Below are 20743 nucleotides of genomic sequence, written 5' to 3' on the forward strand. Positions count from 1 at the left end.
CTGGCCGCAGCGGCCACGTGGAGGCCCATCTGTCCCGGTTGGTGTAAGAACCGGGGCTAAAGGCCGAGGGCATTAGTAACGTACTTTTAGTCCCGGTTCGAAAACCGGGACAGAAGGCCCTTACGAACCGAGACAAAAGGCCCTTTTTCTACTAGTGAACCCTAAACCTAACTCTGTTCCACCGTGATGTACTTACAAAGAGCTGTTGATCCATGGAAACCATGCAGATGTCCTCGTCTGAGCTCTCCTCGTCTTTCCATGACACCATCCTCAACTTCAAGCGGCAATAATGGTGCTGGCGGCGACGGTGATAGGGTGAGAGCACGAGGAAGAGGGAGAGGGAGAGGATAAATGAGCGAGGAGGGAGACGGTGAGTGAGTGAGCGAGCAGAGCTGACCAATTTGACCGCCAACTTCGACGGAGACGGCGAGCGGGCGCCGTTAACGGCCGTTAGCTCGGGGGCGTCAAAGGTGGCCAGGCTGGCACGTGACATGTGGGCCAGCATTGCCAGAAAAACGGTTAAAAGAGCTAAATCAGACAATTAAAAAGTTTGGTAGTTTTTTTACCACAGATTAGGAAGATTTTGGTAGTTTTCCGCACAAAATCGTATTGTGGTAGCTACTGAACACGGTTGCGCCAAATGTGATAGTTTTTGGTAATTTACTCGTTTGGTTTCATTCTTTGTGTTAGCTTTACTTTATCCATCCACGTGTATGTGGATTTGGTAGACCAAATAAAAAGATGTCTCTGGCTATACCATAGTAAGCCTTGCGCTTTTTGGCTGGAAATGTACACACATAGGGCAATGTGCGACTTTACATTTCTACATTACATATAAGTCGTTACTCCATCTGTCTTAAAATATAAAACGTTTTCTCACACTAAATGTCTTATCTTTTGAGATGGAGGGGGTATTATTTTCTTCCCGACAGAAATACTTCCTTTTATATCGAATATTGCTTTTGGCTCCCGAGCTCACTGGAGGGCCTTTAAATTCAAACTTCAAATTCAGTAAAAATTTGTATTTTAATGTTTCAAAAAAATCTGAAAAAAAATACATAGATAAATGAAGGTATAATACACAAGTGTGTAAATTTTCAGAACAAAATACGTTCAAATGAGGGCTGTGCAAAAAAGACAAATTTAAGGTTGTTTAACACATGTTACTATTCATCATTTCAGACCATGAATTTATCTTTTTTGTACAGATCACGTTTTAAAGTATTTTGACCTGAAATTTTACACACATGTCGGTTACATCCTTACATACATGCATATTTTTTTCAGAATTTTTTAAACCATAAAAATTTGAATTTGATTTTTTTTTAAATAAAGACCTCCATGGCTCCCGGGAGCCAAAACGCCATTCTCCTTTTGTATCTTCTATTTTCAGTACTATGGCTTGTGTTGGATTTAACCGGTTCATGTTGAGTGTGAACTCACGTGACTAATCCCAATGGTGCAACCGATAGCCAAAATATATACACTCGTCGTCAGATCAAACCAACAATAGCCGCGGTCGCGTTACGCGTTCAGAGGAGGAAGATGTTAGAGAGAAGAAATAAAAACCAGACGACAGGTACATAGATGATGAGCAAGTTCCATTTGCAATTTTATTCAGGAGACATGATTTGTTCCTAGCGGACATCCGATCTCAATCCAATGTTGGCAGTAATCTCGTTTTCGACTGAGCGATCCGCGGCAGGAGGATATGAACAGTAGGACGCTCTAGTTTAGATTTTAGACGACGACGTCCATGCTCACAGATGGAGCTCGTCCAGAGCAGTAATAACACACGGGGTTGTCGGCCGTCCGGCCATTGCCAGTACAAGAACCAGTACGTACGAAATCCATGCAGCATGCATGCATCCGGTCCGAGCTGTGGCATGCATGCATGCATGGCCGACAGTGCTGGTGTTTGGTTTTAACCCACCATTTAGGCAAGTTTCAACAAATTGGGTGTATTTTCTTTTTAAAACAAATCACCTGGGGAGAGGATCCCCACCTGAATATATTACATTAAAGACGTCCTAGGGTAAGTTGCAAGTTACATTATACTCCCTCTGTCCGGAATTACTTGTCGCAAAAATGAATAAATGTGGATGTATCTATAACTAAAATAGATCTAGATACATCCATTCCTACGACAAGTATTTTCGAACGGATAGAGTAGATTACAGCGAGAGGATAGGTAAAGGCGTCAAGACACGACAACCTCCCTATTAACGTGGTCTTTAAATCTGAAGGTCTAAAGTGTAAAATCTAAGATAATATTTCGGATAGTGTGTATTGGGGAGTGGGTTTCGTTACGGAAAACCTGAGTGTTCATGAAGTCCCATAACTTTAAGAGGAAGAAGAGGGCGACGGTAGGCCAAATGTTGATGTCGAGGCCAACCGATGTAGGATTCTTGTCACAAGACAAACAACTAAGACAAAAATAATTCTTATTAGACTAAGTCTCACATGTCATAAATTTAAAAAATGTCACAAGATTTCCTAAGACAAATCAAAGTGTGGCTTACTACTTGAGCATCTCAAGTAAGGCTGTGTGGTAAGATAGTGTGGCAACATCCAAACGGGCCTGCATCTTCTACAGTCTAGATGGATAGGTGTTGGTAGCGATAGGTGGGGTGGCGCCGAGAGTATTAGCTCGTCGTACAATTTACCTATGAAGATATGGGCACGGGCCATAACAGATACAACAATTTTAAAAACAGCAGTACGTTGATATGTCAAATATATATAAATAATAACAAAATAACATGTAACAAAACTAACATAATAAAATATGTAAGATGAAATCAAAATACCACTGACTTGGTTGCATGCTTACTTATATGGGTCTTTTCTTTTCTAGTTCATCAACTCCTCATGGTGTATGTAAAATAGAAAATACATCACATGATATTTTTTTTCTACCTCCAGTAAGCTCCTCCAAATCTATTTTCGTCATTGTCCCTTCTGATCTACATAATGGTGCTTCAATTTGAGATAATCTCTACATAAAAAAGATGCATATCAATGTTATGGTTTTATTTTTTGCGATCGGTTCGTAGTTTTAATGACCGTAAATGCTTAATTTTGTGTTCATGTTTGGAGCTATTTTGGATGAATTTTATCAAATTTGCCGCGCATGGTCTACCGTTTGAAATTTCCTTTGAGAAGTAACTTCATCTCGCAGTTCCACACGACATTCGTGTTGCAATTTTTTTATATCAACGGTCGTAAACGCGAAGATTTACATCTTCCTCGTGATTGTACATATGCATATGCACAGTATGCTTAATCGTTCCTCTAGATAAGTGTTGTTCCTCTCGATCTCCTCTCTCGGATCTTGTTGCACTCGCGTCATTTTTGTTGTTGTTCATTTGGTGTCATTGTCGTTGTTGTTCATCTCGGCCTTCTCTCCTGGATCCTACTGTAGTGACGTCATCATGGTGAGTACGTTGTACTTCTTTTCCTCTACCATCTGGCTCACAACCCTCCTATTCATCCCGCGTCCTACATCATTGGAGTCATTTTCGGCGTCATTCATGTTGGCCTCCTCTCTCTCGTCCTACTACACTCACCCTGTCATGCATGCACTGCATTTCTCCTCCTCTTACCTATCTCTCCGTGCAGACTTTCTCCGTGGTGACTACGCTAGCAACCAGTTCGCCGCGCCACCAATGGGGTCGCTTAGCCACGACTCTGTGCTCGCAAATCGGACGCACGCCACGGCCACCGTCCACCGGAGTTGCCATGATCTGACACACACAACATTTCTCCTACCCCGTCCTCTATTGCAGGCCGCGTGTCGGCACATACTTTCTCTGCTGGGACGACGCTAGCAACTAGTTCGCTGCGGCGCTGGCAGGAATGTCCTCCCGACACTCTGTACTCGTCGTGTCCTACGTGGCGCCACGTCACCGTCCATCGCAGTCGCGAGGCACAATATAACTATGTATGTCAAGTTTAAGTGTTAGCTCTTAATCATATCCCGTGTATATGACCAAACAACGTGTAGCTGCATGATCCGAGCCAATGCGGGATACCAAATGTTATGCCAACATTTCTCCCCTAACACAAAAGGCCTAGATGCGGGCGTCCAAACAATGTGCATATGTTAGTACTTTGCCGTATACACTCAAACAAACTCCTTTGAGCGAGGCTGCACTGGGAAGATAAGCAAACACGACCATAAAGATCCATCTCTTTTCATCCGTAAGAACAAGAGCCATACCTTTCAAAATGATTAATGTATATTAAAATATTGTTTGGAATATCAAAAAATTTAACTTTTATTAAAAAGGACACAAGTTTCGATAACCGTTAATGTTATAAGAAATTGATTGTGTTTATCAAATATTGTTCACAATTACAAAAGGTGTTCAGAATTACCAAGGTTGTTTGCTTTTTTCCTTTTCCAATTTCGTTTTCTCCTTTTTTTTTCCTTTAGTTCTTTTATTTTACAAAAATTCGGGTAAATTTCTTGATTGCAAAAAAAAAATGTTCACAGCTTCAAAAAAAACTCATATTTTTCGAAAATGCTTCAAGTTTGAAATATTTTTTGTGTTTTCTTATTTTATTCAGAGTTTAAACAAAAATCATTTTAAAAATGGTTCATAGACCCAAAATTTTGTTCATTTTCAAATTTTGTTCAAGCTTTTAAAAAATGGTCCATCTTTTCATATGATAAAAGTTCAAAAAAATCTACTTTCTTGTAAATTGTTTATAGATTTTTAAATTTTCAAGATTTCCATGTTCACCGCTTCAGAAAATGTTAAAGTTTTTATTAATAGTTCAAAATTTTGATAGCTTTTATGTTTTCAGAAATATTTCACTACTTTAGATAAAAATCTGGTTTGAATTCTAAGATAAACACTTTTAGATCTGGGTTGATTTTCATTATTTTTTCTCTGTTTTCATTACTTCCAACTTTGTCTATTGGTTCTATTCGGTTATTATTTTCTTCCTTTATTTTTTGTGTGTTTTGATTGGGCTTCTTAATTGTTTTATTTTAATTTTCGAATTCATCAGTTTCTTCTTTTTTCAACATGTGTCAACTTTTATCATACACATTCAATATTTTTTATAATCATGCTTAACAGTTTGGAACACAGGATTAACATTTTTGAAAACATATAATTTTTATGTCTGCTTTTTCTATACATATTGTAAAACAGCTGTGTACACATAATATATATTTTATACACAAAACATTTGTCAAATACTATTGTAACCTTTTTTAGTACATCTTCACATTTTTCAATACACAGTTGGCATACTTTAATTACAATAGGCATATTTTCACACACAATGTACATTTTTTCCTTTACATATTATATATAAGTACATAGTTAAAATATACATGAAATGCGATTTTTCTAGTCTTGTGACCTCTTTTTTATTTTTTACATGAAATTTAACGTAATGAATCAATATAAATGTAGTATGTTCACAGAATTACCAAGGTTGTTAACTTTTATGTTTTATGTTCACACCATTTATTGCATGTTTTACATTTTTTGTATACACCAGGAACAAATTTTACATTAGGTAATATTTTTTACAGGAGGTAAAACTTTTCAATACATAATTAATATTTTATTATACACATTGTATTTTTGTATATATTTTTCACATAAGATATTTTTTCTACGCACATTCTACAATTTTAAAATGCTTGATTAACATTCCTAAAATACTTGATTAATTTTTATCCAGTTGCTTCATTAACATATTTTAATACATGATCAACCTTTTTCATACACATTGTTTATTTTTTGTATACATGTATGCATGAGAAACATTTTCTTTATACACATTAAATTTTTTCATTCGATTGGTTAACATATTTTTGAAATGCATATGTACAATGTTTTTTATAATATTTCGAATTTTAAATAAAATAAAAAATAAAAGAAAAATTCTAAACGAAAATATATGCAGAAGAGAACAGAAAAACAAATGAGACATAGGTACCCGCCAAAGAAGGCCCCCCGCTTCCCTCCATGTACTAGCGCTCGCTCGCTCACTCGCTCATGTTAAAAAATTACTAAGTTTCTTAATGACTAGAAAATGAAAAGCAACAATCATATTATTTTTTGTAAATTTCCACTAATTGATTAATATTTGATGAATATAAAAATGTATGTGAACTCAAAAATCATATAAATGTTTTTAAAATAATAATGAATTTCGAAAAATCCCATGAATTTATTGTTTTGTGGATTTGGAAAATGTTCATGGATTTTTAAAAGTTAAAATTTTTGAAAAAAATCATGAATTTCAAAAATGTGAATAAAGTTCCTTTTTCATTAATTTTCTTTAACTTTTGAATTGAAAAAATGTTCATCATTTTTTACAAAACTTTAACATGTTCACGAAGTTTATACAAGTTAATTTTATTTATTGATATGAAGAAATGTAAAAGTAAAATTGTAATCCCTCCTATCGGATCAACATTGTATAGATGTTATATAGAGGCCCCATCAATTGGTTCTTAGAAGAGGCCGCATCAATTAATTCACAGAAAAATGATTTAAAAATCTGGAAAGTAACCACAGGAAAAAAAAAAGAAACTTGGGGGCGGCCCCGTCCAGTGAAACGGTCCAGATGTGGCACAAAAATTACAAAAGAGATTTTTTTTTAGCCCAGCTTGCTTTATATGGTACTAGTAAAAAAGTAGAAACTAGAAAAAAGCTCATTTTATCCCCTGAAGAAAATGGATTGTTCGCATAACTCCCTGAATTTTTTTGGTTCACTTCACCCCCTAATCTATCCAATACCGCTCAGAAATAGACTTGGACGGATTTTCCCAGATGGTTTGCTGATGTGGACGTTGTCAAAGCGGGTTGTTAACGAACATGGCCATGTGGTCAGGTGAAGAACGCAACCGGCGCTCAGTTCACATCGATGATGCTATCATTCTTCGTCCGCATGGCTAGCTTCTTGTGCTCACGTTGAAACCTTGTGCAAGAGTTTCATTTGGCCTACCTATAAATTCCTGCAAAATTAATTTGTGTTGGTCGGAGAAAATCACCATCGCCCATATATTCTTCCATGTCTCAAGCATCGACCCCTACCACCTCAATCTCTTCCTTCGACGACCCCCGACTATCCTCTTCTTCTCCACGAGCATCATCATGCTCCCCTGAAGCTAATCATCCCATCCATGTAGAGCAACGTGTCTCTCATGACCTCTTCCCTCATGACCAAGCTCAGTTGCCCGATGTAGTTCTTCGCTCGCACAACCAGTGAGCTTCTCCTCACTATGAAACCTTGTACGAACGCTTTACCTTGCCCCACTACCCATTCCTGCCAAAGCAATTTGCATGGGTCGCCGTTGCCCATGTCTTCTTCTCCATCCCCCCGACATCAACCGTCGTCACCTTGATCTCATCCTCTAGCGACCCCTAATTCTCCTCTTCTGGTACCCAGGCAGCTTGGTGCCCCCCTAAAGTTGACGGGCTAGTCCATTTGTAGTCGTGCGTCCCGAGGACCTCTCTCTACATGGCCATGCTCCGGCGTTCGCTGTTGTCGTTGAATTTGACAACCCATACATCATACAGCCTCCCTGAGCGTCATATCATGATTAACTTGAGAAGGCGATTCTCTTTGAACCTCCTCATGAGCTCTCCACCCCCTCTATAGGCTTCAGACGCCTGCGGTCGTCCGTCACTGACGTGAAACCTCGTAACGACGAAGACAACATCCACGTAACAATGGTGAACAAACCATTTTGACCATCTCCATGTCATCAAACCACCGAGCAAACCTATTTCTAAACAGTATTGGATAGATTAGATGGTTATAAGTGGACAAAAAAAAGTTTAGGGGTTATGCGAACAACCATTTTCTAGTCTAGAACAAATGCACAGAGAAAAAAACCGAGCAGACGGTGCCGGCGGGCGGTGGGCGGTGGGCGGCCGAGATGCGACCACGCGAGCCGGCCGGCCGTCCATCGGCATCGGCTTGCTTCGTCCCCAGGGCAGCTCCCGTGCTGTGCTCCCGCCCACCCACCACCAACCACTCACTCCCCCTTCTCCCCCTTGCCTCCATCGCCATCGCCATCTCCCTCTCCACCTTCATCCATCCATGACTACCCGGCAGCAGCAGCAGCAGCAGCAGCGCCAGTCCTCCTCAACCCCACCACCACCGCCATCGGCATGGCCCTCCCTTGCTGCCTTGGAGGATGCCGCCGCGCTCAGGCTTAGGCTTAGGCTTAGTCTTAGGCTCAGTCTTGGCCCCGCGCGCTCGTCGCCATGGACGCCCTAGGCGCCGCGCTGCCGCGGCTCGCTCTCGCCGACGCCGACCCCGGGCCGGACGACGCGTGCGGGAGCCCCTGCTCCGTCGCCAGCGACTGCAGCAGCGTCGCCTCCGCCGACTTCGAGGGCCTCTTCTCCCCCTCCGGCGCCGACGCGGGCCCGCCCTCGCTCCTCTCCGACGACCTGCCCGCGGCCGCCGCCGAGGCCGCCACGGTCCCCTGCAGGAGCGTCTTCGCCCTCGACTCCCCGCCGCTCTGGGGGCTCCAGTCCGTCTGCGGCCGCCGCCCGGAGATGGAGGACGCCGCCGCCGTCGTCCCGCGCTTCCACCGCGTCCCGCTCTGGATGGTCGCCGGCGACGGCGCCGCCGTCGACGACCTCGACCGCACCTCCTTCCGTCTCCCCGCGCACTTCTTCGCCGTCTACGACGGCCACGGCGGCGCCGAGGTCGCCGACTACTGCCGAGACAAGCTCCACACCGCGCTCGTCCAAGAGCTGCGCGCCGCAGAGGGCCGCGTCGGCGGCTGCGACGACCTCAGCTCCCTTGACTCCAAGAAGCAGTGGGAGAAGGCGTTCGTGGACTGTTTCTGCCGCGTCGACGCCGAGGTCGAGGCGCCGGACACAGCGGGTTCGACGGCGGTGGCCGCGGTCGTCTGCTCGTCTCACATCATCGTTTCCAACTGCGGGGACTCGCGGGCGGTGCTGTGCCGGGGCAAGGCGCCATTGCCACTCTCTCTGGACCATAAGGCACTATCATCATAATTCATCACATTTGCTCATGACATGACCCCTGCAATTGCCTCTTGAGTTCATCAGATACAATCACATTTCTTTTCTTGAGCTCATCACATTTTCTCACTGTCTGAATGTTGCATTTGTTGTGGATTCAGCCCAACAGGGAAGACGAGTACGCGAGGATCGAGGCGCTGGGCGGCAAGGTCATCCAGTGGAATGGCTATCGAGTTCTCGGTGTTCTTGCCATGTCGCGCTCCATCGGTACGCAATCTTGTGCTCCATCGGTACACAAGAAATGAGGAAATTGTCTTGTGAAGTGGATTCCTGGTTGTTGCGCGCAGGGGACAGATACCTGAAACCGTACATAATCCCGGTCCCTGAGGTGACGGTGGTTGCCCGGGCGAGAGAGGATGAGTGCCTCATCCTCGCAAGCGATGGCCTCTGGGACGTCTTGTCCAATGAGGAGGTGTGCGACGCCGCTCGCAAGCGAATCCTACTCTGGCACAAGAAGAACGCTGCCGCTGCCGCCTCCTCCTCCTCCTCCCGAGGAGGCGACGGTGCCTCGCCGGATCCCGCCGCTCAGGCGGCCGCCGAGTACCTCTCCAAGCTCGCCCTCCACAAGGGGAGCAAGGACAACATCACCGTCCTCGTGGTCGACCTCAAGGCACATAGGAAGTTGAGGAGCAAGACTGACAATAACAACAGATAGTAAGCAACCCAACCCATAGGAAGCTCAAGACCAAAACCTCATGACAGTGACTAGGAGTGCATATACACACCATTACATAGTTAGGTTTGAAACATAAAAATCATATGCACATATTTTTCACGAAAAAGAAGTGCTTTTAGAACAATATAATTTTCTTGACCCTTACACATGTACTGCAGTAGAAAGCAGCAGTTAAGTTATGCTTTGAATTGAAGACCATGTCTCATGTACCCAAGGGAGTACTCTGCTTTAGTGTTTCCAGTTTTCACCCCTGTCAATGAAGAAGCAGGCTGTTTTACTTGACCTATTGAATTAGGCTGTTTTATTACTTGACCTATCTAATTTAGTTAATCGCCACTAGCGATGAAAATATATGGAATTGAGGCATTGCCACATTTGTTTTCGCTACATTTTAGCAGGTTGAGTTGGGTCATAAGGTTAAGTTCAGTTGGACTACGTACTGTGGGCTATACGAACAAAGAAACAACAACAACAACTTCCGTGCCAGCATTATATTTACGGCAATTATTTTTACCCTGGTGTGCGCCAATTATATTTACTTGCATTGCATCATGTATAGTACTGTAGTAGAATTGACATCTGCATGATAGCTCTATTTGAAGCTATTTAGGAGATGCTAGTGCGCTGCTACGGATACAAAACAAATATGTGGCTCAAAATTCGAATCCAACTTAACACTTAGACAACTTTGCAAGTAGGAAATGGAAGTGTTCAAAAGTACAACTTATATGCCATGTTGGTGGGCCAATATCATATTCACAAGGAACAAGTTCAACAAATGAAGAGGCGTCTGAAATGAAGAGCATGCTCAATAATAACAAAAACATGGTTTCTAAGAAATGGGTACGCACATCCCTTGTATATTTTGCACTCCTGATAGAAAATAACTACCCGCATCCAACATATGTTATATAAATCAAAGGAATAACTATCCTATATTCAAAAAAAGAACAACTAAACCTAGCACTCATTGAGACAGGCTGGATTTGCGATGTCCTTTGCAAAGCCCGACCTTGAGATCCCAAGCCCATGCCTGACCTGGCCCGACCCATGGCCCAATTTTCTTTTCCATCTTTAAATAAGAACATACCTACTTTTAGGGCTAAATAACACCATATCTTTACCTATTAATAAAACACCTATTGCTTCTGTGGTACGTTATGGAAATTGCCCCTGAAGTTTGCATAAATTACACACCATGCCACCGGTAAGTAATAGAAACGTTTTACAAAGCGAAAAATCTCGGACTGGGCTGGCCCATGTAAAAACCTCCTATATTACGCTCTGCATCCTGGGAGAATAACCAGCACACCGTATGGGCTGGCCCATGCACAGGAGCCAGTTTTTTTAGTTGCATTTATTTATTTATCTTCAGTTCCATTTTATTTTTCTATTTTAAATAATTTAGAACTTAAAATAACATTTAAAATTTTATAAAACTTAAAATTTTAAATCAACATATTTTAAAAAATAAAATGTTTGTGACTTCAAAAACTGCTCGGAGTTTTTGTAAAAAATGCTCGCATATACAATAAAATAAATTGCAAGTTTGAAAAAAAATTGTTAAATAAGAAACTTCCATGATTTCAAATCAAACTCCATGTATTAAAAACTAATAAAAGCATTTAACAAAATGCTTTCTAATTCAATATATGTTAATGCATTTAAAAAAGTCCTAAAATTTTCAAAATAGCTAATGCCTGTTTTGATAGTTTCTTTTTTTATTTAAATTTTTCCGTTCCATTTTTGTTTACTTCTAATTTAAAAAAATTAGAATTATCAAAGCATTTGCATATTAAAAATAGGAATTTTGAATTAAAATGTTGACGAAAACATAAAATGTTTGTGGATTCAAAAAAGGCGTCGGATTTTTATAATTTTTTTTGCAAATTCCAAAACAATGTCCATGAATTTAATAAATATATTACTGACTTATCAAAATGTTTGTTTATTCAGAAAAACTTCATGTGTTTAAAAAATGTTTGTGAATTTAAAGTAAAATCCTCCAACATAAAAATTCATGTTAGTCTTTTCTAGAATTGGTCGCCAATTCAAAAGAAAATATTTAAACCCGTTTGAAATATAAAAAATATTCATGATTTTTAGTAAATGTTTGTAAATTGTAAAAAATGTTCTCGATTTTAAAATTGTTCTCATATTTATAAAATTGTTCATGAAAGATCTAATGTATGTAGTTAAACATTAATGCTTCTAAGTCTTTGTGAAAATATAACCGTGTGATTTTTGAAGAATTAACTGTTGGATGGATTGGATTATTATTGTATGTTTTCTAAAAAAAAATCTTGAAATTAAGAATAATTCTTTGAGTTACCAAGATTTTTGACAACCATGATTTTTTTTGAAATGTAAATATTGCTTCAACTTGTGAATAAATTTAAAAGAAGAAACATTTTCTTGCATTTGTGCACAAAATTTCAAAATCAAGCGATGATGTGTGAACATAATGTGGTCATCATCATTGAAGATTATGTTTTTTTTCTTCCGTTGCAACGCACGTGCCATTTTGCTAGTATCAAAAAACATTGTTTACCAGCCTTTTTTCCCAAGCTTCGGGCTTCATATCCAGCTATGGGTGGGAAAGTGAGGCCTAAGCCCGGCCCAGACGTCGGGCTCGTTGGGCGAAGTAACCCATGCATGGGCTTTGGAAAACACTTATGATGGCTTGTATTTTTGTAACTTGATGAATAAACCCTAAAGTATCTTTTCTTCTTCTGATTCTGATGATGATGATGTGGTAACCTCGGCCTTCGGATCCGACCCCTCGGCTTCAACAAGGAAGCAGAGGAGTTGAGATTACGGCAAACATGCGTAGAAATAAAATAATGCTTCAAAAAAAATTGAATTTTATTTAAAAAGAATCAAATGTTTACATGCGGGAGGGCCCAGGGGTGCCCTGGCTGATCCCAACGAAGCTCCTTCTCCGGGCTCCCCCATTACAAATTTCACGGTTCCTTTGTACACTTGCAATATTATACACGTATACCACACCATAATTAGCTTTTAAAAAATACAGCAGATACTACTGTTTGTACACCCAGGGGACTCATGTTTCGTTCGTAAAGAATAGTTTTTGGCACATAGGAAAAAAGGGTGCCTGTGGGATTCAAACCCATGCTTTCCGATGACAGCAGCAACACTGAAACCACCAGGCTAGTTGGTTGTTTGTGACAGAATAAGGGCTAGAGCTAAATAACACAAAACCGTCGGTGAGTTGTGAAGAGGAATAACGAATCGTTTTTTATCCACTTACCGGTGGCATGGTGGGTAATTTAGGCCAACTTTAGGGGTAATTTTCATGACGGACGACAGAAATACACGCTTCGAACGTAATATATTTTCACATGACATCACATTTGTGTTGTCGACGATGGCCTCAGTGCTCACACAACAAAAACGCGTTTGAATGTACAATCACTCGGAATAAGATGAGAAATATGTTGTTTCTCCCCACGAAATTTTCCAAAGGTGTGCATGTGTGGTTAACGATGTTTTCTTTCCTCTCAATTTGGTTTTAATTTAATGGATATTTATTGCAATTCGTATGATCGTCGGAAAGAGAGAAAAAAAAGACCGTGCACTACAGATTAATTTGCACCAAAAATAATATTTAAAAGGTATTCAACAGCTAAAAATAACATCCTGTTTAGATTCTACATATTTTTTCAATCAAATTTCATATATAACATGTTAAAATCGGAGTTACGGTTTAAAAGATATGGATAATTTTATTTTAGATAAAATATGGATTGATTAACTGAAAAGTCAGGGTTTTTTTTGTTAAAACAAAAAAACGTTTCAGCTGACTTAAATAGGGACGGCGGGTTGATTACTTGAAACATCATGGAGTTTTCTGTAAAATGCAAAAAAAACGGCTACTAAAAGATGGACCGCGGGTTGATTATCTAAACCTGTGAGGACTTTTCTGTAAAACGACAGAAAACGGTTCGTTCTAACTTAAAGTTGGACTGTGGGTTAATTAACTGAAATTGCGAGGGCTTTTTTGCAAAATGACCGACGACGGACGACAGAAACGCTGCGCGCTTTATTATTAGGGGAGATATATTAAAACCCCGTAGATATACAACACGATTCATCTAATTGCGAAAAACTATTCAAATAATTTGTTTAAGCATCCAGATCTGTTTCCTTTTTCTGTTTAAGTATTCTAGATCTGATAGAACATGATAAATTATTGTAGAGGTACTTAGCTAGTACGTACATAATTTGGGTTTCTGGATGTTCCTTTTGGAATGACATGCACACACGTGGAAGAACTATTTGATGATCAGTATTATGATGTAGGTTACTATCATACATATATCTGAGAACGCTCTCTTTTGTTCTGTGTAACTTATGGCCGGCTATAGTGGCTCTGACACTGACTTTCATTCGTGCAATAAAAAAGGACGAAAAGGAAAATTGCATGGTAATGCTAGCTAACGACAAGACAAGAGAGCCGGACGGGAGCTTTTGGATCTGGGTGTATATACATCCTATTTGTATTTATTTTTAAGCAATTCAACAAAAATTTAAAAATATATTTTAAAATGTATTGTATATAGTCACTTAGTGAAATATTTAAGGGCTTGTTCGGTTTCAATGGGTTTGAAGGGGATTTGAGAGGATTAAATCCCCTACAAGTTAAATTCCTCCTCAATTCCCTCGAAACCTCTTCAATCCTCTCCAGAAGATGAGGTTTAACCGAACAAGGCCTAAAAAGACTTATATTTAAGAACGGAGGGAAGTAGTCGGTTGCTCTAGTGGGACAGTAGGTAATCATTGTTGACGCCTGACGCTTTGAATCTCGACGAAGGACACTTTAGGTGGCAGCTCGTGTCTTAGAGGAGACGACTCGGAAGCACAAGTAATACTCCTGGCCCCAAATCGCCCTCCTCCCCGTCGCCCCTTCCCACATCGTTGTCGGACGGTCGGCTGTAAGAGCCGCGTCGAACCCCAGGATGGCGGCGGATCTGAAGCATGTCACCCCCCGGAGTTCTCCCATGGCACGAGTAACACGAACCCCTCCCATGGCGCCACGTGCCCCCCTCTCCGCGGCCCTTGCTGATTCGGCGGTTGCCTCGTGCGGCCGCTTCCCTTCCCTTGGTGGAACGTTGTTCTCCCATCTGCTTGCGACGTTCCCCGGCAGCTATGTCGTCCGGTTGTTGGGTGTGTCGTCCTGGTGCGGCTCATCTTCCCTCACCAGCTCACCGACGCGAGTTTCGAGTCGCTCCCACTCGGCCGACGACCTTAGAGGCGCGGTCGGGATTCGGACGTTGTGCGCGTGTTCACCTCCACCCCCCCATCAGGCCATCACTGTAGTTGCTAACGGCCGACGATCGCACGAGAGAGAAGGAGACCGAGAGGTAGACCATGAACTAACACTGTCAGGGACGAGGGTTTTGCGCTGCCTGCAGCTTTTCTCTCTTTTCTCTTATTCATAGGCGCCTCCAACGGCGGCCGAAAGAACAAGTAAACATGCCGCTTCTCTTGCCGACCTACCGATCATGCCATCCCACGACGTCGAGCAAAGAACGAGCTCCTACTTCGCCCGCAAGTATCCCTGCGATCATGCCATCCCATGACCCGGATTTGTCAGCGAATCTAGCTAACTAACTGTTGGGGAACGTCGCATGGGAAACAAAATTTTTCCTACGCGCACGAAGACCTATCATGGTGATGTCCATCTACGAGAGGGGATGAGTGATCTACGTACCCTTGTAGACCGTACAGCAGAAGCGTTATAGAACGCGGTTGATGTAGTGGAACGTCCTCACGCCCCTCGATCCGCCCCGCGAACAATCCCGCGATCAGTCCCACGATCTAGTACCGAACGGACGGCACCTCCGCGTTCAGCACACGTACAGCTCGACGATGATCTCGGCCTTCTTGATCCAGCAAGAGAGACGGAGAGGTAGAAGAGTTCTCCGGCAGCGTGACGGCGCTCCGGAGGTTGGTGATGACCTTGTCTCAGCAGGGCTCCGCCCGAGCTCCGTAGAAACGCGATCTAGAGGAAAAACCGTGGAGGTATGTGGTCGGGCTGCCGTGGAAAAGTCGTCTCAAATCAGCCCTAAAACCTCCGTATATATAGGTGGGAGGGAGGGGGACCTTGCCTTGGGGTTCAAGGACCCTCAAGGGGTCGGCCGAGCCAAGGGGGAGGACTCTCCTGTCACGCCCAAGATGCGACCCTATCCTCAATTTGGCACGAGGGCCTCGTCAGGGATAGAAGCGCATCTCGTCGTGTCGCAAGAATGGATATCGTTACAAGTACATGTACTGACAAGATGAGATATATAAAGGGTTGGCTTACACTCGCCACAAGCTACATCAGAGTCACATTAGTACATTACATAATCAACAAGAGTAAGAGCAGGATCCGACTACGGACGAAAACAAACGACAAAGAAGAACGACGTCCATCCTTGCTATCCCAGGCTGCCGGCCTGGAACCCATCCTAGATCGAAGAAAAGAAGAAGAATAAGCAACTCCAAATGAACAATCATCGCGCTCGCGTCAAGTAACCTTTACCTGTACCTGCAACTGGTGTTGTAGTAATCTGTGAGCCACAGGGGACTCAGCAATCTCATTTCCAAAGGTACCAAGACTAGCAAAGCTTAATGGGTGAGGTAAGGTTAAGTGGTGAGGTTGCAGCAGCGGCTAAGCATATATTTGGTGGCTAACTTACGAGTACAAGAAATAAGAGGGGGAAGATCTACGCATAACGGACGTGAACTACTGATGATCAAATGAATGATCCTGAACACCTACCTACGTCAGACATAACCCCACCGTGTCCTCGATTGGAGAAGGAACTCACGAAAGAGACAGTCACGGTTACGCACACAGTTGACATATTTTAATTAAGTTAACTTCAAGTTGTCTAGAACCAGTGTTAAACAAAGTTTCCACATTGCCACATAACCGCGGGCACGGCTTTCCGAAAGATTTAACCCTGCAGGGGTGCTCCAACTAGTCCATCACAAATTACCACAAGCCGCATAGAAATCCTCAATCACGAAGCTTGCGATCTCGTCGGATTCCCTAGGGGAAAACCTCAACTCTGAGATTACCCAAAGCATCACCGGAATCCCGATGCACAAGATATCTCGTCAAAGGTAAACCTAATCCAGCAAGGCCGCCCGGCGTGTCGACGATCCCGATAGGAGCCGCGTATCTCGTTCTCAGGACACGACGGATGGAACTAGCTACGGGAGCCAAACCTCGGGTTTCCCCGTGGTGGCCCCGCAGGCAGACCGTTTGGGACCAACACCATCAGCACTGGCCCCCCCTGTTTATGTAAAATTACTCCTCGGGTTCATGACGCCCTATGCATTTCAGTGTTAACAAAATTATTATGTTGGACAAATGTAAAACCAAAGTTGGGCCTTGCCGGACCAGCTTTAATCTAAAACGAATTATCAAGGGGGTCCCCATAACAACCCCGATCGTGTTAGGAGCGCTCGTTTATGGAACATAACACCGGTAGCCGAAACTAAGGGGGCAAAGGTGGAACAAAACACCAGGCTAGAAAGGCCGAGCCTTCCACCTTTTACCAAGTATATAGGTGCATTAAATTAAATAGCATTAAATATGGTGATATGACAAGGAACCCATGTTATCACATGGAAGCAACTTCACCTGCAACTAGCAACGCTAACAACATGGATAAGCAAGCGGTAACATAGCCAATCAGTGGTTTGCTAGGTTGAACTGGTTGAAGCTTTCATGACATTGTTGGGAGGCTGATATTTAACATGTGGTAGGCAACGAGACGTAATCGATAGAAGCGTTAAAACTAGCATGGCAATGATAGTAATGGTATCTGGGGAAATGGTCATCTTTCCTGAGATCCCGCTTGGAAGAAGAACGGTTCCATGAAGCAGACGAACCGACGTGGTTGAACGGATCCTCACTTTTCCGACACGCTTGCGGAACTCTATCGAGGCGGAGGAAACCGAAAACGAGAATCAACACACGATATTCACCACACGATGCACAACACATATGATGCATGAACGGACTAATGCAAGGCATGACAATCACAACAATCAAACACTACACATTAAGTGAAGCTCGATATGCAACGAGTTGCATATCGACGAAACTCCACGTTGAATTATTTAGTTCATTCTCGTTCAGGTACACGGCTATAATAAATGTCGTTAACATGGCACGAGGGTGAAGCACAATTAATCTATCTAGCTAGGCATTTTAAATGAGACCGGAAACGTCATATAGCATCTCCGATATGACCCCATGCTTTAAATCTTAATTCTGCCCAGATTTGTCCTAATCACATTTTAAGTTTGTTAAACAACGAAACAAAGTGGAGCATGAGATTCTACACGTCGTTCTACTCAATTTACATATATAGAACATCTCCAACGGAGCTACGGTTAAATAACTACGACCTAAACCGTTTCTATTGCGTCGACATGCAAACCGATGCAAACATCATACTAAACAGTTCTAATTATGCATGAGAGTTGGAAAGTATTAATCTACGCAAAATTCTACACGTTCTACATATATAACTCGTTCCGGTCCATTACACGGTTTAAAAGTTACGGACGGTTGAAGAACATGCTATTTCTGCAATCTAGCAAATTCGCTAGTTAATAGGACAAGCGTAGACAGCGAAAAAAATAGCTATGGACCGAATTCGAAGGCACAGTGCAGCCCAGTGATAGATCAGGCCCGAACGTGTGACAACAAAATAAAAAAAATACAAGGGAAAAATAAAATAAAATGGGGCAGCTGGGATTTGATCCCAGGACCCTGGGTCTCACTAGAAGGCTCAAGCCAGTGTGCTCCTTAGCGAACATAAATCAACAAAAAAAATACTAAAAAGGAAAATCGGGGAGCGTGGGATTCGAACCCCAGATCGCATGGGTCAAATACGTGGTGGTAACCAGCTTGGCTACCGCGGCACTCTCGTCATTAAACAGATCCCTAATCTAGATGAACAAGAACCAGAGCGGACTGAACCTGAATAGAAACTGAATTGTAAGGATTTAACTGCACCTGAATAAAACTGCAGGTCGGCCTTGGCTCTGCTTGCGGCGGCGCGGCGCTGCAGGCAGCTCTCCGGCGCGGGTCTTAGGGGAAACGGCGGGGCTGACGGAGGCCGGGAATGGGCTGATCTACCAAGGGCCGACCGGATCCGTTGGGGAACGACGGCGGTCGGCGAGTTGCGAGGCGGCGAGGGCATCCATGGCGGGGCTGCAGCAGCCTTTGCTCAGTTCCTGACAGGGGAAAAACAGGAAGAGAGGAGAAGGATTAGATGAGGAAGGAGAGGGAAGGAGAGGTCGCAAGGAAGGAGCACGCGCGGGAACTCGATCTCACCGGCGTGGTTCGGCATGAGGCGGAGCGGACGGGAGGCTGCCGGAGTTGACGGCCCTGACGGTTGCTGTTGCCTGAAGCAAACAAGACACACAGGAGGTTTCAGATAAGAAGGAAAGAGAGGGCAGGGAAGAAGAAAGATAGAGAGAGGGCAGGGCACAACGCTCCCCTGCTAGACCGACGAGGCTGGGCAGCGGTGCTCGCTGGCGACAGTCCGGCGCTTGCACGGGCATCCACGGTGGCTAGCTCCAGCAGCTAGGGGAGGGAGTCAGGGAGGAGCTCGGGGACGAGCTCGTGCTCATGCGCGGGAGGCCGGCGCAGGGCTGCTGCAAGTGGATCAGGAGGGGCTCAATGGTTGGGGGATTGGATCTGGAGTGGATCCCGATGAAGACAGTGGCGGCGGACAAGGGATGGATGGGACATTCGGCCTAGGATCTAGGGTTGACTGCTTAAATTAGGTAGGTGGGTTTGGATAGGGCTGATCTGGACCCTCCGATTCGATCGGACGGTCGAGAAATATAGGTTAGAGTATCCAAATGTAAAACCGGTGATGGTTTAGGGTAAAACGGGGTTGATCCGGATCCAACGGTCACATCCGCCCGGTTCGGGTCCCGGGAGGTTTTCAGACTAGGTTGCGTGTAGGGTCGGTGCACTGTGCAGAGGGGCTAGGCGGAGATGAGAGGGAAAACGGGAAGCCCGGCAACGAGATATAAAATACCGGAAAATGTCCGACGATAGACCGAATACGGTGCCGCTGCGGTCGACCGTTCGGGTACCAGACGGACTCCGATTGCGATGAAACTTGACAGACGGCCTAGCTACAACTAATTACGACCGCACGCCAAGTTCCAACCCAATCAGAGAAAGTTTTAAACACACTTTTAAAACAGGGTTTCGACGGTGCCGCGGGCGCGTGCGAGAGCGGTCGGACTCAGAACGGACAACGTCGAGAACCGACAACTACTAACGGATGCAAGTTTTGAAAACGGGCGGCAACGGGATGCCGATGCAATGCTGATGATGCGCATGATGCGATGATGATGCGACAAAAGAACACAGACACACGACGAAAACGGAAAGAAAGGGGAATCTTCTGGAACGTCGGTCTCGGGCTGTCACATCTCCCCCCCCAAACCGAGTTGGACTAGGTTTGGTGGGAGGGAGTCCCCCTCCCTTCCCACTTCCTCCTCTTTTTTTTTCCTTTTCCTTTGATTTCTTATCCTTGGCGCATAGAGCCCTCTTGGGCTGTACCACCAGCCCACTAAGGGCTGGTGCGCCACCCTTATGGCCTATGGGCTTCCCCGGGGTGGGTTGCCCCCCCGGTGAACTCCCGGAACCCATTCGTCATTCCCGGTACATTCCCGGTAACTCCGAAAACCTTCCGGTAATCAAATGAGGTCATCCTATATATCAATCTTCATTTCCGGACCATTCTGGAAACCCTCGTGACGTCCTTTATCTCATCCGGGACTCCGAACAACATTCGGTAACCAACCATATAACTCAAATACGCATAAAACAACGTCGAACCTTAAGTGTGCAGACCCTGCGGGTTCGAGAACTATGTAGACATGACCCGAGAGACTCCCCGGTCAATATCCAATAGCGGGACCTGGATGCCCATATTGGATCCTACATATTCTACGAAGATCTTATCGTTTGAACCTCAGT

General features: G+C 43.7%; 1 protein-coding gene and 1 long non-coding RNA gene across 4 annotated transcripts; one reads left to right on the top strand and one right to left on the bottom strand.

Annotated features, from left to right (window-relative positions):
• The first annotated feature begins 7761 nt into the window (after positions 1-7761).
• LOC123452695 (protein phosphatase 2C 53-like) lies at positions 7762-10018 on the top strand. The gene is made up of 3 exons (XM_045129406.1): positions 7762-8993; positions 9137-9242; positions 9323-10018. The coding sequence occupies exons 1-3, from the start codon at positions 8247-8249 to the stop codon at positions 9688-9690; spliced, it is 1221 nt and encodes a 406-aa protein (XP_044985341.1). The 5' UTR covers positions 7762-8246; the 3' UTR covers positions 9691-10018.
• Positions 10019-16143: 6125 nt separating this feature from the next.
• Positions 16144-19604, bottom strand: LOC123421963. 3 transcript variants are annotated; one of them, XR_006620107.1, is made up of 3 exons: positions 19076-19600; positions 18755-18975; positions 16144-16184 (listed from the first exon to the last, which is right to left on the bottom strand). It is a non-coding gene; the product is annotated as an uncharacterized LOC123421963 (long non-coding RNA). The 3 variants fall into 3 exon arrangements; XR_006620108.1 differs by lacking the exon at positions 16144-16184 and adding an exon at positions 16224-16270 and having other exon boundaries at positions 19076-19603; XR_006620109.1 differs by lacking the exon at positions 16144-16184 and adding an exon at positions 17631-17666 and having other exon boundaries at positions 19076-19604.
• Positions 19605-20743: the final 1139 nt, after the last annotated feature.

Source organism: Hordeum vulgare, chromosome 1H (assembly GCF_904849725.1).
Source record: "Hordeum vulgare subsp. vulgare chromosome 1H, MorexV3_pseudomolecules_assembly, whole genome shotgun sequence".
NCBI lineage: Eukaryota > Viridiplantae > Streptophyta > Magnoliopsida > Poales > Poaceae > Hordeum > Hordeum vulgare.